The sequence below is a fragment of the Nannobrachium achirus genome (genome assembly GCF_963921795.1).
Source record: "Nannobrachium achirus genome assembly, chromosome: 1".
In the NCBI taxonomy this organism is placed as follows: domain Eukaryota; kingdom Metazoa; phylum Chordata; class Actinopteri; order Myctophiformes; family Myctophidae; genus Nannobrachium; species Nannobrachium achirus.
Genome location: NC_137810.1, coordinates 2,740,111 through 2,753,584, shown reverse-complemented (window position 1 = coordinate 2,753,584; position 13,474 = coordinate 2,740,111). Strand labels below are relative to the sequence as shown.

Below are 13,474 nucleotides of genomic sequence, written 5' to 3'. Positions count from 1 at the left end.
AGCAGTCGCACTGCATCGCCGCACGGACCGGCAGGTCCCGTAGCGGTAAACTGACCGTCCGTGCGGTGGTGGCTGCCGCGGCAGTTACCAGCGATGCCGGTGCCAGATAAAGTATTCGCTCTTCTGTCTTTGTTTTTATCTAATAAAATAATATTAGTTCTAGTTCTTAGTTCTTACCAACACATTATTTCTTATTATGGCTTTATTCTGTCTTATTATGTCTTAAAGTGTACTGTAACATAGGATGGGACCGTTTATTATTCATCATTGTTCAGGTGGAGATGTGAACCTGGTGATGCCTGTACTTCCTGTGAGGGAAGGAAGTGATCTCACTCTCGGCTGCTGGTACTCTGACTGGACAACTGGTCAACTATCCTCCAACCATCCAGCTGACTTCTATAAAGATGGCGTCCTCATCAGGTCTGAGTCTACAGGTGACAGATGACCATCCTCCATGCCTCCATTTCTGATGAAGGAATCTACAAGTGTTCCATCTCTGGTCTTGGAGAGTCTCAACTGAGCAGGGTGCATGTGAGAGGTGAGATGGTTGTGTCACAAACACACACTTATATCAGGCCTTAGAAGCAGGGGTGTCAAACTGGCGGCCCGCGGGCTACCAATTTTAATTCACCTTTATTAAAGGTAGTATTCATTTATACTACCTCAAACAGTCGCAGGGTTGTCAAAATGGCCCAACAGTATTCAACATGATTTAACAGTTTATAACAACCTCTGTTTGCCAGCAAGGAGGGACCCCTCGCTACCTCTCGGGACCATATTCCAGGTTCCATAACTTCTCCAGCTCCAATAGAACCAACTTCTCCAGCTCCATTAGAACCAACTTCTCCAGCTCCAATAGAACCAACTTCTCCAATAGAACCAACTTCTCCAGCTCCAATAGAACCAACTTCTCCAGCTCCAATAGAACCAACTTCTCCAGCTCCAATAGAACCAACTTCTCCAGCTCCAGTGGAACCAACCTCTCCTGCTGTAGCCCAGCTCAGTTCTCTACATGTTGGAGTGATTGTAGGAGTTCTGGTTGTGATTCTACTGAGCATCCTTCTGGTCCTGCTGTGTCCATACACAACATGTAAAGGTGATCACTACTACATTACATTTATCTAAACATAACATGGCAGTTTTAGAGTAACAATTTATATTCAACTTACTGCATGTGTGGTCTTTCTTTTTGTATTTACAGATCTATGTTGTGTCAGGTAGATCTGTAAATCCATCTATATCTATTCTTCTACATCATGCAGGGGTCTTCAATGTTTTTCAGCTAATGTCTCGAGTCGCTCCCATCTCTCCAATCTGGTGATTAATCAATAACCAACAGGATTTAATATTGTCCGTCTTTTGCTGTCTGTTTAAAGTGCGAGGCGCTGTATGACATAAAACCTGAAACGCCATTCTTGCCCCGACGATGCTCTCGCGATTTAGAGAGAACGAACGTCTTTGAATGAATGGCTAAACCCCAATTTGGCTAAACCCCAATTTGAACAACACGTTTGTTTGTTTGTATATTTAGCTCATGACAATATTGTGCTACTGTAAACCTTTCTGTAAAGCGACTTTGGGTACTTAGAAGAAGAGCCGTATACAAAGATGAGCTATTGTGGAGATGATATAGGTCTACCATCTTTTTTTTAAATGCGGGTTGCGGGGCGGGCGGATTCGTTGATTCGTATATTGTTCTGCGGCGTGGGCAGGCGGGTTACGTTCCGTGCGGGCTGTGGGTCGTGCGGGTTATGAAAAAAAGCTGACCCGCGCATCACTAAAGGCTACACTAATCCGGATCTTTTTTCGTATATCTGCATAGAAAAATATCCAGGTCCACACAACAACAATATCTTGGTATAAAAAAAGCCATGCCTAGACAGATCCACTGAATCGGATATTTTTTTGTAAATCTTCACTTCTTGTGGCTGCAAGCCCCAGTTAGAAAAAAGATCCATATTCGTGTCGCCAGCGCCATATACTCTATCTATCTATCTTTGTTTTCAGGTCAGCTACGTGCTGGGCCCCTGATTCAGCGGGGGGAAAAGAGTTGGAGAGGCCCTCGTTGTGCGCTATAGCGCTGCTGCTACTCAAAGATTTGTGACAAAGTGACAAGCATGTGGGCCAATTACATGAGTTATATTTCGTCGTTGTCGGGTGGAAACCTTGTATGTCCAAAACCGTTTGTTTTGTATGTATCATTTTAAAAATGATTTAAACTAGTGAAAACAGCCGATCTACAAGCACACAACGCCTCGCGGTGCGAGGCGTTGTGTGCTTGTAGATCTGCTGTTTTCACTACTTGTATGATGAAGTAGGGCTTTGCTTTGCGAAAAAATGTACAAATTTGAAACTGGGAGATACAAGGTTTCTGCCCGACAGTGACAGTATACTTTGTTGGCCGCCCAGCCCCCAAAATGGAACAAAGGCTGACATTTTATTTAAAGGTGATACACCATGTATTTAAAAAGTATTTATGTCATATTGTTTATGTCCCAAAAACGTTTTTCAAAAGGTTTGAGGCTAAATTACCATTCCTGAATAGAGAGCCTCTTTCATTTTGAATGGCTCTCAGAGCATTTTCAGCTGCAGTACCACCTTTGGCCTGAACTGCACCCCCCCCCCCCAAATATTTTTTTTTGAAAAAAACAAAAGGTTTTTGAAAAAACGCTGCCAGGGAATCCTCTACATAACCCGTTGTAAATGGGTTAAAGAATACATCTGTGTCATCCTGTCAGTGTGACTGTACCACGTGTTCCGTTATGACAAATACAGTATTTTAATAATACATCGAACTTATATAGCGCTTTTCAAGATAATCAAAGTCGCTTTACAAACAAAATAAAATAAAACAACTTATAAAACAGCTAAATGAGTTAATATGAGTCAGTTGAACCACTTTAAAAACTATATAGAGCATCGCAGCGGAAATGGTTTACTGGTGCCTCTTAAAAATCGTCTTTTACAAAAAATATGTATAACAATTTTGTTAAGACTCGAACCAAGCCATCCAGGATGGCAGTGATTCGTTGATTTGTATATTGTTCTGCGGCGCGGGCGGGCGGGTTACGTTCCGTGCGGGCTGTGAGTCGTGCGGGTTCTGAAAAAAAGAAGCTGACCCGCCCATCACTAAAGGCTAATCCGGATCTTTTTTCTATACTCAGATTTTCGTATATCTGCATAGAAAAATATCTAGGTCCACACAACAACAATATCTTGGTATAAAAAAAGCCATGCCTAGACAGATCCACTGAATCGGATATTTTTTTGTAAATCTTCACTTCTTGTGGCTGCAAGCCCCAGTTAGAAAAAAGATCCATATTCGTGTCGCCAGCGCCATATACTCTATCTATCTATCTTTGTTTTCAGGTCAGCTACGTGCTGGGCCCCTGATTCAGCGGGGGGAAAAGAGTTGGAGAGGCCCTCGTTGTGCGCTATAGCGCTGCTGCTACTCAAAGATTTGTGACAAAGTGACAAGCATGTGGGCCAATTACATGAGTTATATTTCGTCGTTGTCGGGTGGAAACCTTGTATGTCCAAAACCGTTTGTTTTGTATGTATCATTTTAAAAATGATTTAAACTAGTGAAAACAGCCGATCTACAAGCACACAACGCCTCGCGGTGCGAGGCGTTGTGTGCTTGTAGATCTGCTGTTTTCACTACTTGTATGATGAAGTAGGGCTTTGCTTTGCGAAAAAATTTACAAATTTGAAACTGGGAGATACAAGGTTTCTGCCCGACAGTGACAGTATACTTTGTTGGCCGCCCAGCCCCCAAAATGGAACAAAGGCTGACATTTTATTTAAAGGTGATACACCATGTATTTAAAAAGTATTTATGTCATATTGTTTATGTCCCAAAAACGTTTTTCAAAAGGTTTGAGGCTAAATTACCATTCCTGAATAGAGAGCCTCTTTCATTTTGAATGGCTCTCAGAGCATTTTCAGCTGCAGTACCACCTTTGGCCTGAACTGCGCCCCCCCCCCCCCCCCAAATTTTTTTTTTTTGAAAAAAACAAAAGGTTTTTGAAAAAACGCTGCCAGGGAATCCTCTACATAACCCGTTGTAAATGGGTTAAAGAATACATCTGTGTCATCCTGTCAGTGTGACTGTACCACGTGTTCCGTTATGACAAATACAGTATTTTAATAATACATCAAACTTATATAGCGCTTTTCAAGATAATCAAAGTCGCTTTACAAACAAAATAAAATAAAACAACTTATAAAACAGCTAAATGAGTTAATATGAGTCAGTTGAACCACTTTAAAAACTATATAGAGCATCGCAGCGGAAATGGTTTACTGGTGCCTCTTAAAAATCGTCTTTTACAAAAAATATGTATAACAATTTTGTTAAGACTCGAACCAAGCCATCCAGGATGGCAGTGATTCGTTGATTTGTATATTGTTCTGCGGCGCGGGCGGGCGGGTTACGTTCCGTGCGGGCTGTGAGTCGTGCGGGTTCTGAAAAAAAGAAGCTGACCCGCGCATCACTAAAGGCTAATCCGGATCTTTTTTTCTATACTCAGATTTTCGTATATCTGCATAGAAAAATATCTAGGTCCACACAACAACAATATCTTGGTATAAAAAAAGCCATGCCTAGACAGATCCACTGAATCGGATATTTTTTTGTAAATCTTCACTTCTTGTGGCTGCAAGCCCCAGTTAGAAAAAAGATCCATATTCGTGTCGCCGGCGCCTTATACTCTATCTATCTACCTTTGTTTTCAGGTCAGCTACGTGCTGGGCCCCTGATTCAGCGGGGGGAAAAGAGTTGGAGAGGCCCTCGTTGTGCGCTATAGCGCTGCTGCTACTCAAAGATTTGTGACAAAGTGACAAGCATGTGGGCCAATTACATGAGTTATATTTCGTCGTTGTCGGGTGGAAACCTTGTATGTCCAAAACCGTTTGTTTTGTATGTATCATTTTAAAAATGATTTAAACTAGTGAAAACAGCCGATCTACAAGCACACAACGCCTCGCGGTGCGAGGCGTTGTGTGCTTGTAGATCTGCTGTTTTCACTACTTGTATGATGAAGTAGGGCTTTGCTTTGCGAAAAAATTTACAAATTTGAAACTGGGAGATACAAGGTTTCTGCCCGACAGTGACAGTATACTTTGTTGGCCGCCCAGCCCCCAAAATGGAACAAAGGCTGACATTTTATTTAAAGGTGATACACCATGTATTTAAAAAGTATTTATGTCATATTGTTTATGTCCCAAAAACGTTTTTCAAAAGGTTTGAGGCTAAATTACCATTCCTGAATAGAGAGCCTCTTTCATTTTGAATGGCTCTCAGAGCATTTTCAGCTGCAGTACCACCTTTGGCCTGAACTGCGCCCCCCCCCCTCCCCCAATTTTTTTTTTTTTTGAAAAAAAGAAAAGGTTTTTGAAAAAACGCTGCCAGGGAATCCTCTACATAACCCGTTGTAAATGGGTTAAAGAATACATCTGTGTCATCCTGTCAGTGTGACTGTAAAGTAATAAATAAAATCAACCAACGAACTCGTTTCCTACAGAGGATCGCCCCGATGGTCAATTCCAACACACTGAAGACCATAGCTGGTGCAATAATCCAGCCCCTCTTTGACTACGGAGTCCACGTATGGTATTGTGACGCCCCACAAGCCCTGAAAACTAAACTACAAACAGCCCAAAATAAACTAATTAGGGTCCTGCTTAGACTTCCCTATCAGACTCACCTCACCGCTACTCACCAGTTAAGAGTGGGGTGGCTCAGAGTAGTTGACAGAGTACAGCAACTTGCAATGGGCCTGGTGTACAAGATACACTACACCACTATGATACCCAAGTACCTGTCAAAATACTTTATAAACATTAAGGATGTCCATAATTACAACACCAGAGGCAGCGCCACAGATCACTTTCAACCCAGAGTCAAAACCAACAAAGGGTCAAACTCTTTTTTCTGCTATACCACCAAAATGTGGAAAGCCTTACCGAAGGCCACAAAGGAGTGTGGATCACTAGCATCCTTTAAAATTGCCCTGAAAAACCACTTACAGGCAGCAGCCGTTCGCAACTGGTAAAAAAGAATCTAGCCCAACCCTACCCTCCCCTGCCCCTTCTTTGTATATACTGTTTGTTTTGACTTACTGTCTTCTATTTTGTTTTTCTTTACATATCTACTGCATAGTACTGTGTTCTATTTGTCTGTCATTCAATGTTATATGAGATACTTCAATGGTTTCCAGTGGAAATAAGCTTAGTCTTTTCATGGATCTCCTTTTAGTAGACCTTGTACCAGTGAACTGTACCGTCATGAAACTGTACCTTTTCCTATGCAAACTTCTAATAAAGTCTTCAATCAATCAAACCACGTGTTCCGTTATGACAAATACAGTATTTTAATAATACATCGAACTTATATAGCGCTTTTCAAGATAATTAAGTCGCTTTACAAACAAAATAAAATAAAACAACTTATAAAACAGCTAAATGAGTTAATATGAGTCAGTTGAACCACTTTAAAAACTATATAGAGCATCGCAGCGGAAATGGTTTACTGGTGCCTCTTAAAAATCGTCTTTTACAAAAAATATGTTTAACAATTTTGTTAAGACTCGAACCAAGCCATCCAGGATGGCAGTGAATCATGACCATACAACCTTTGATCCTATGTGAAAATATATTTTAATATTTTATCATTAGTTTGTTGGTTTCACGTCATTACATCCAGTATTATTAGAGTTATCGGCTGGATTGTTGTGTTAAAAAGTACATTATTCTGTGTTGAACAATGTTTCACTGCTTGATTTTTCTATATATCATAGCTACAAAATGATATATTGGTTGTGGAGATTGACCCAACAGTTTTGAAGATATGGCTTATAGAATGATGCCATGCTGAAATACTATTTGAGATATTCAAGTTCTAAATACATTTCTAACCTGCAATGACCTGCATGATCTCTCACATTAATTAACAAAAGTCTTATTTACATGCAGAGTTAAGCTCTGGCGTTTAAGTGAAATGTAGCCTGATATTTATGCTTTTGTGGCTTTATCACATTTTAGTGAAAATAATAATAATAATAATTTCAGCTGTGGTCTAAAGTAGTGGCTTCCGAAATGACTGCCCCTGTGTCACACTCAGTTTGTATATAACCCCCCTACATTGTAATACAGCAATGCATTGACATTAAAAAATAAATATACTTTAAATATACAAAAAAGTTGAAAACTTCTCAATCAAAGTGGGTGACAAGGTCATAAAGTAACATAAAGTACTATGTTCTATCCGTCTGTCTTTCAATGTTATATGAGATACTTAAAGTGTGGTTCCTGTGGAAATAAGCCTCGGCTTTCTAGGATCTCCTTTTAGTTGACCTTGTACCAGTGATTTGTACTGTCATGAAACTGTACTTTTTTCTATTGCAAACTTCTAATAAATTCTTCAATCAATCAATCAATCAATCAATAACACGAAAAAACGAAATCTCTTACTAGGATGCATCCTTGAAGCTAATCTTTCCAGTGAAAAGATGACTTCTAAAGTAATAAATAAAATCAACCAACGAACTCGTTTCCTACAGAGGATCGCCCCGATGGTCAATTTCAACACACTGAAGACCATAGCTGGTGCAATAATCCAGCCCCTCTTTGACTACGGAGTCCACGTATGTCGTATGGTATCGTGACGCACCACAAGCCCTGAAAACTAAACTCCAAACAGCCCAAAATAAACTAATTAGGGTCCTGCTTATCCTTCCCTATCAGACTCACCTCACCGCTACTCACCAATTAAGAGTGGGGTGGCTCAGAGTAGATGACAGAGTACAGCAACTTGCAATGGGCCTGGTGTACAAGATACACTACACCACTATGATACCCAAGTACCTGTCAAAATACTTTATAAACATTAAGGATGTCCATAATTACAACACCAGAGGCAGCGCCACAGATCACTTTCAACCCAGAGTCAAAACCAACAAAGGGTCAAACTCTTTTTTTCTGCTATACCACCAAAATGTGGAAAGCCTTACCGAAGGCCATAAAGGAGTGTGGATCACTAGCATCCTTTAAAATTGCCCTGAAAAACCACTTACAGGCAGCAGCCGTTCGCAACTGGTAAAAAATGAACCTAGCCCAACCCTACCCTCCCCTGCCCCTTCTTTGTACTGTTTGTTTTAGACTTACTGTCTTTTTTTTTGTTTTTCTTTACATATCTACTGCATAGTACTGTGTTCTATTTGTCTGTCATTCAATGTTATATGAGATACTTCAATGGTTTCCAGTGGAAATAAGCTTAGTCTTTTCATGAATCTCCTTTTAGTAGACCTTGTACCAGTGAACTGTACCGTCATGAAACTGTACCTTTTCCTATGCAAACTTCTAATAAAGTCTTCAATCAATCAATTTATAATCCTTATTGTTAAAGTGTTTATAGCTTCATTGTACATATTGTTTATTTGTTGTGTTTTTTCTACCGTTAGATGATGATAGGTTCTTAGATCACTATTTCTATTTGTTACGTGGTGTTGACCTTCCTTTATATTGTAAATATCTTTGGATTAAGAGCGTCTGATAAATGCCTAAATTGTAAATTGTAAAGTACTCCAGTATTTCAACTAAAGTAAAAGATGAGCAACTTTTTTTTAGTTCTATAATATTACTTTGACTCTAGTAGATCGGTTCTGTGGGGGTCCTTGAGGGAACGGGTTTCGAAACGGGTCCCCATCTGGAATCAATGGGGGTAAATTTACTCGAATCAACTTTTTGTCTTAGGAATGTGACAAAAACCTAAAAATATTATTGAACGCTACTCTCCATGACCATGGCATGAGTAATCGATAGAAAAAAAAAAGTCATTTTGGGGGTGAACTACTCCTTTAACGCAGCGTGCGGTGAGGACGAAGACGCCAAGGATGACGTGCTGACGTCTTGACGTCGAGGCGCGTAACGCAGCGTGCGGTGAGCAGGGGCGTCAATTCGGTATGGCAGGGGTAGGCCTATGCAGCTGCCATACCCTGGGTCCAGGGGGGGAAAAAAAGTTACTTTTAAATATAAATCCATGAATGTCTCTTTGTCTATCTGTTCTGGTTATTAGGCTATGTTGTTAAATTGCAGTAAAATAACTACAAATGCAAAATTTAACAACATGGTCACTTTAACAAGGTATTCTATAATTATATTCTCCACACTTTTATTCTCCCCAGCTTGACAAAATGGTTTATTCCCAGGTTCAGGAGCAATTCATTATTGTTAATTGTGGCACGTTTACATGCCAAGTTCAGCTGCAGTTGAACAACCATTCCAGGCCCAAGAAACTGTAGAAAATGGGGGGAAAAAAATAATGGAATGTACTTAAAATAAATGTATCGTGCCTGTTGCTAAGGTACTTCACGCGTGTGCAAGACACCAGTCATGTTGCCATACCTTAGCTTTTTCTGAACTGACGCCACTGGCGGTGAGGACGAAGACGCCAAGGATGAGACGGTGACGTCATGACGTCGTGGTGCGTAGTGCAGCGTGCAGTGTGTGGTGAGAGAGACTAGTGTCAGGCTGAGTGTCTGAACCTTTACTGATACACCAGAGCTCTGAGCTGCTGTTTAATCCTTTCATCAAGTCATTACCATGGGACCGACTGGTGAGTGATCATTAGTCTCATATCAGTGTTTAATGAGCTGTTCTGTTCTGTCTGGGTTGTTCCTGCTTCACTCTGACATGCTATAGAGAATGGATGGATGCTAGCAGGCTAACAGCGGCTAGCATCATCATCATCATCCCCAATGAATGACTTTAAACTTGACTACTTTTATTTCATTTGTTTTACTTTAGTAAAAGCATTAGTAAATATCACCAAGTCAGTGGTGGAACAAGTACTCAAATGTTTTACCTAAGTAAAAGTATCAATACTGCACTTTATAAATACTGTCTCTGTTACAAGTCTGTCATTCAAAATGTACTTGAGTAAAAGTATGAAAGTGTTGGCATCAAAATGTAGTTAAAGTACAACATGTTTGAAAATAGCAGATCTACACACTCACAACGTGTCGCAGGTGTGACACACTGTGAGCTTGTAGATCTGCTATTTTCAAATAGCCAAGGTATAAAATAGGGCTAAAGTGGTTAATGTATGTTTTATAATATTATAATCATTTATATCTGCAAAGTAACTATAGTTACTAATGTTTTCAAATAATTGTAGTGGAGTAAAAGTACAATATTTGGATCCAAGATGTAGTGGAGTAAAAGTGCTGTGAATTGGAAATACTCAAGGGTTAGGGTTAGGGTTAGGGTTAGCCTAACCCTAACCCTAACCCTAACCCAAGTACAAATAACTCGAAATTGTACTTAAGTACAATACTTAGGTAAATGTACTTAGTTACTGTAGGCCTACGTCACTGAAAGTAGTAAATATCACAGAGTAGAAATACTCTGTTCTACTTAAAAATAGTGACACTGCAGTGTAAAACATACTAAGTTACAAGTCAAATTAGTTTTACTTGAGTAAAAGTAACATAATATAAAGTATTATTGTCAAGATATACTTGTAAAACTACTCACATTTGTCAAATAGCTGAGCTCTGGGATGGATGCTAACAGGCTAAGAGCAGCTAGCAGCATCATCTTCAATGAATGACATTAAACTACAATACTTTCATTGTTTTGTACTTGTAGTAAAAGTAGTAGATATTACATAGTATAAATACTCTGTTCTACTTAACTGAAAGTAGTGATACTGCAGTATAAAATATACTACAAGTAAACGTTGTTTTACTTGAGTAAAAGTAACCTATATAGGCCTAATGTATTGGTGTCAAAATATATTCTAATTCAGGGGTTTTCAAAGTGGGTGACGGGGCACCCTGGGGTGCCGTGATGGCAGTCCAGGGGTGACGCGAGATCATTTGATTTGGAAAGTTATTTTCAGTCAGTTCTAAACCAGAATGGCTGTTATCTCAATGTTTTCCTCACAACATAATCCCTAAAAAATGCTATAAATATAAGGTGCTGGGAGTGAAAATTATGAATATCGTCACTGTCAGGCAAAAACCTCGTATCTCCAAGTTTCAAATGTGTTTTTTGGTAAAATAAAAGCCCTACGTCATCATACAAAAGTGTCACACAAGTAGTGAAAATAGCAGATGCCTCGCGTTGCGAGGCTTTGTGTGCTTGTAGATCTGCTATTTTCACTATTTTAAATAGTTTTTAAAATAATAACACAAAAAGAGAAGGTTTTGGATATACAAGGTTTCCACCCTGACAACGACAATATAATTAGTCAGGGAATTTTAGCAGAATATCTGTCAAAGCTGGGAATACATTTGTTACCAAACGATTTCTTCACCAATGTGTTCGTAAAGGTGTCTAGTCACATGTCTAACAAAGATTGAAATTCAACATCCCAAGGAGAATCTTTGACAGCTAGCGTAATTCTGGGTCTCATTCACTTACTATACACTGTACTATAAGGGAAAAAATTACTCCCAATAAATATGCTTCAAGTGGGATGTGAGGGATCTAACTAGGTGTTTTTAATTATTCTGAATCCATTGCAAGCATTTGTTTTACACAAAAAACATTCATTGGGCCAAAAACAGCCCCAAAGAACAATGGTTTAGTGATGAGTCATCACTTTTCACAGTTGTATGAGGTCCATTTCTGGCCCAAGGAATGTTTTTCGTGCAAAACAAATGCTTGCAATGGATTCAGAATAATTAAAAACATCTAGTTAGACCCCTCACATGCTACTTAAAGCATATTTTTTGGGAGTAATCTTTTCCCTTATAGTACAGAGTATAGTAAGTGAATGAGAAGCTCACAGCGCGGCACCGAGTGCCGCGCTGCGAGCTTGTAGATCTGCTATTTAAAAAAAAAAAAAAAACGTGAAAATTAGAATTTTGACCCGATTCTATAAGTGTCTTTTGAATCCTTCTAAGATTTTTGTAAAAACCCTATGTTTCTATGTCAGCAATCTGGCCAGCCATCGTCAAAGAAAAGGTCCTTTTCACTTAACTGGAGCTCAGTTAGTCTGTTCTTGAGAGACTGCTATGTCAGTGGTTCTCAAACCTTTTCACGCGAAGGACCCCCAAATTGATATTTATTTGGCCATGGACCCCCATTTCAAAATATCTAGTTCCAGGGACCACCCAGAAGCAAAATTTGAGTTACAAACGTTCGCTTTGAAAATACATATATTCAAAGATTTGCACACATTTTTACGACTTTTTCCAAAAATAGCAGATCTACACAGGGGTTGACACTAAGTTCTCAGAGGCACTTGCCCATCGGGCAAGTACAGGTCATGTTCTACTTGCCCGAAGGTAATGCCCACTTGCCCGAAAAGTAAATCGTCTGTTATAAAATGATAGGTACGATTTTAATTACCACTCAATTTAACACTTATTTCTTTACTTTACACTTATTTACTTTCTGGGGCTGTGCGATAAAATGTCATACAAATCCAAATCCTAAATACTTTAGCTATGATTGAATATGTCTATGGGTTCACACTTGTTATTTTTTTATTTTTAAATGTAGCAACAGTAAAAACAGCACATTGTAGGTAAATAGTGCTCTTATTTTAAATTCCGCAGACCAGAAGACACAGCGCACTGGCCACGTTCAGGTGTTTAGACAGATATCTCGTGTTGTGTTTATAGACATTTGTGTCCCCTCTCAAATGATCACTTGCCCTGTCGGGCAACCTGAAAGCCAACTTCACCTGCCCTGACGTTTTATTTACCTGCCGGGGGCAGGTGGGCAAGCCTTAGTGTCAATGCCTGCTACAAGCTCGCAGCGCGGCACTCGGTGCCGCGCTGTGAGCTTGTATATCTGCTATTTTTCACCGGTTAAAGCAGTCAATAATTTCTAGGCCTAAATGGGTTAATATTCCAGGAGAAGTGGTGTCGCCCGGCCCAGGCAGGGTGTGCAGTGAGAACCGGCTCCGCTGGGACCTGACCCCAGAGCAGATCACACAGATGTCCGACCAGCTGATCTCCAAGACCAAAGAGGTGTACGACCTCGTGGGAGCGCTGGATCTGGAGTCCGTTACCTACCAGAACACTCTGAAAGCCCTGGCTGATGTGGAGGTGGAGTACACTGGTGAGTGACACTACCCATGTTAACACTTTCTACACTGTTTGGGAAGAATGAATCTTCCTCCTTGTAAAATCATAATACCTGATAATAATACCATAGTACAACGAGGAGAAGAAGAAGAATAAACATGCTTTCTGTAAGAAATGTGTTTTTTGCGGGGCGCCCGCTGGCCTAGTGGTCAAGGCGCATACCACATACTAGGGTATGATGCCTGCTGGCGTCGCTGGTTCGATTCCCGTTCTGGAAGACCTTTGCCACATGGCATTCCCCATTTCTCTCCCCATTTCCTGTCAGTCTACTATCCTATCAAATAAAGGCATAAAACAAATCTTAAAAAAAAAAAAAAGAAATGTGTTTTTTCCAACAGTGAGCTCACAGTCAAAAGCTCAACGCGTAACAC

At 40.0% G+C, this 13,474-nt stretch overlaps 1 protein-coding gene across 1 annotated transcript in view; it reads left to right on the top strand.

Annotated features, from left to right (window-relative positions):
* The first annotated feature begins 9,493 nt into the window (after positions 1-9,493).
* thop1 (thimet oligopeptidase 1) overlaps positions 9,494-13,474 on the top strand; it is a 155,468-nt gene continuing 151,487 nt past the window's right edge. The window contains exons 1-2 of the mRNA XM_080732412.1: positions 9,494-9,616; positions 12,871-13,077. Coding sequence (XP_080588538.1) covers positions 9,604-9,616; positions 12,871-13,077 — 220 coding nt within the window. The 5' untranslated portion in view covers positions 9,494-9,603. The remainder of the gene's footprint in view (positions 9,617-12,870; positions 13,078-13,474) is intronic.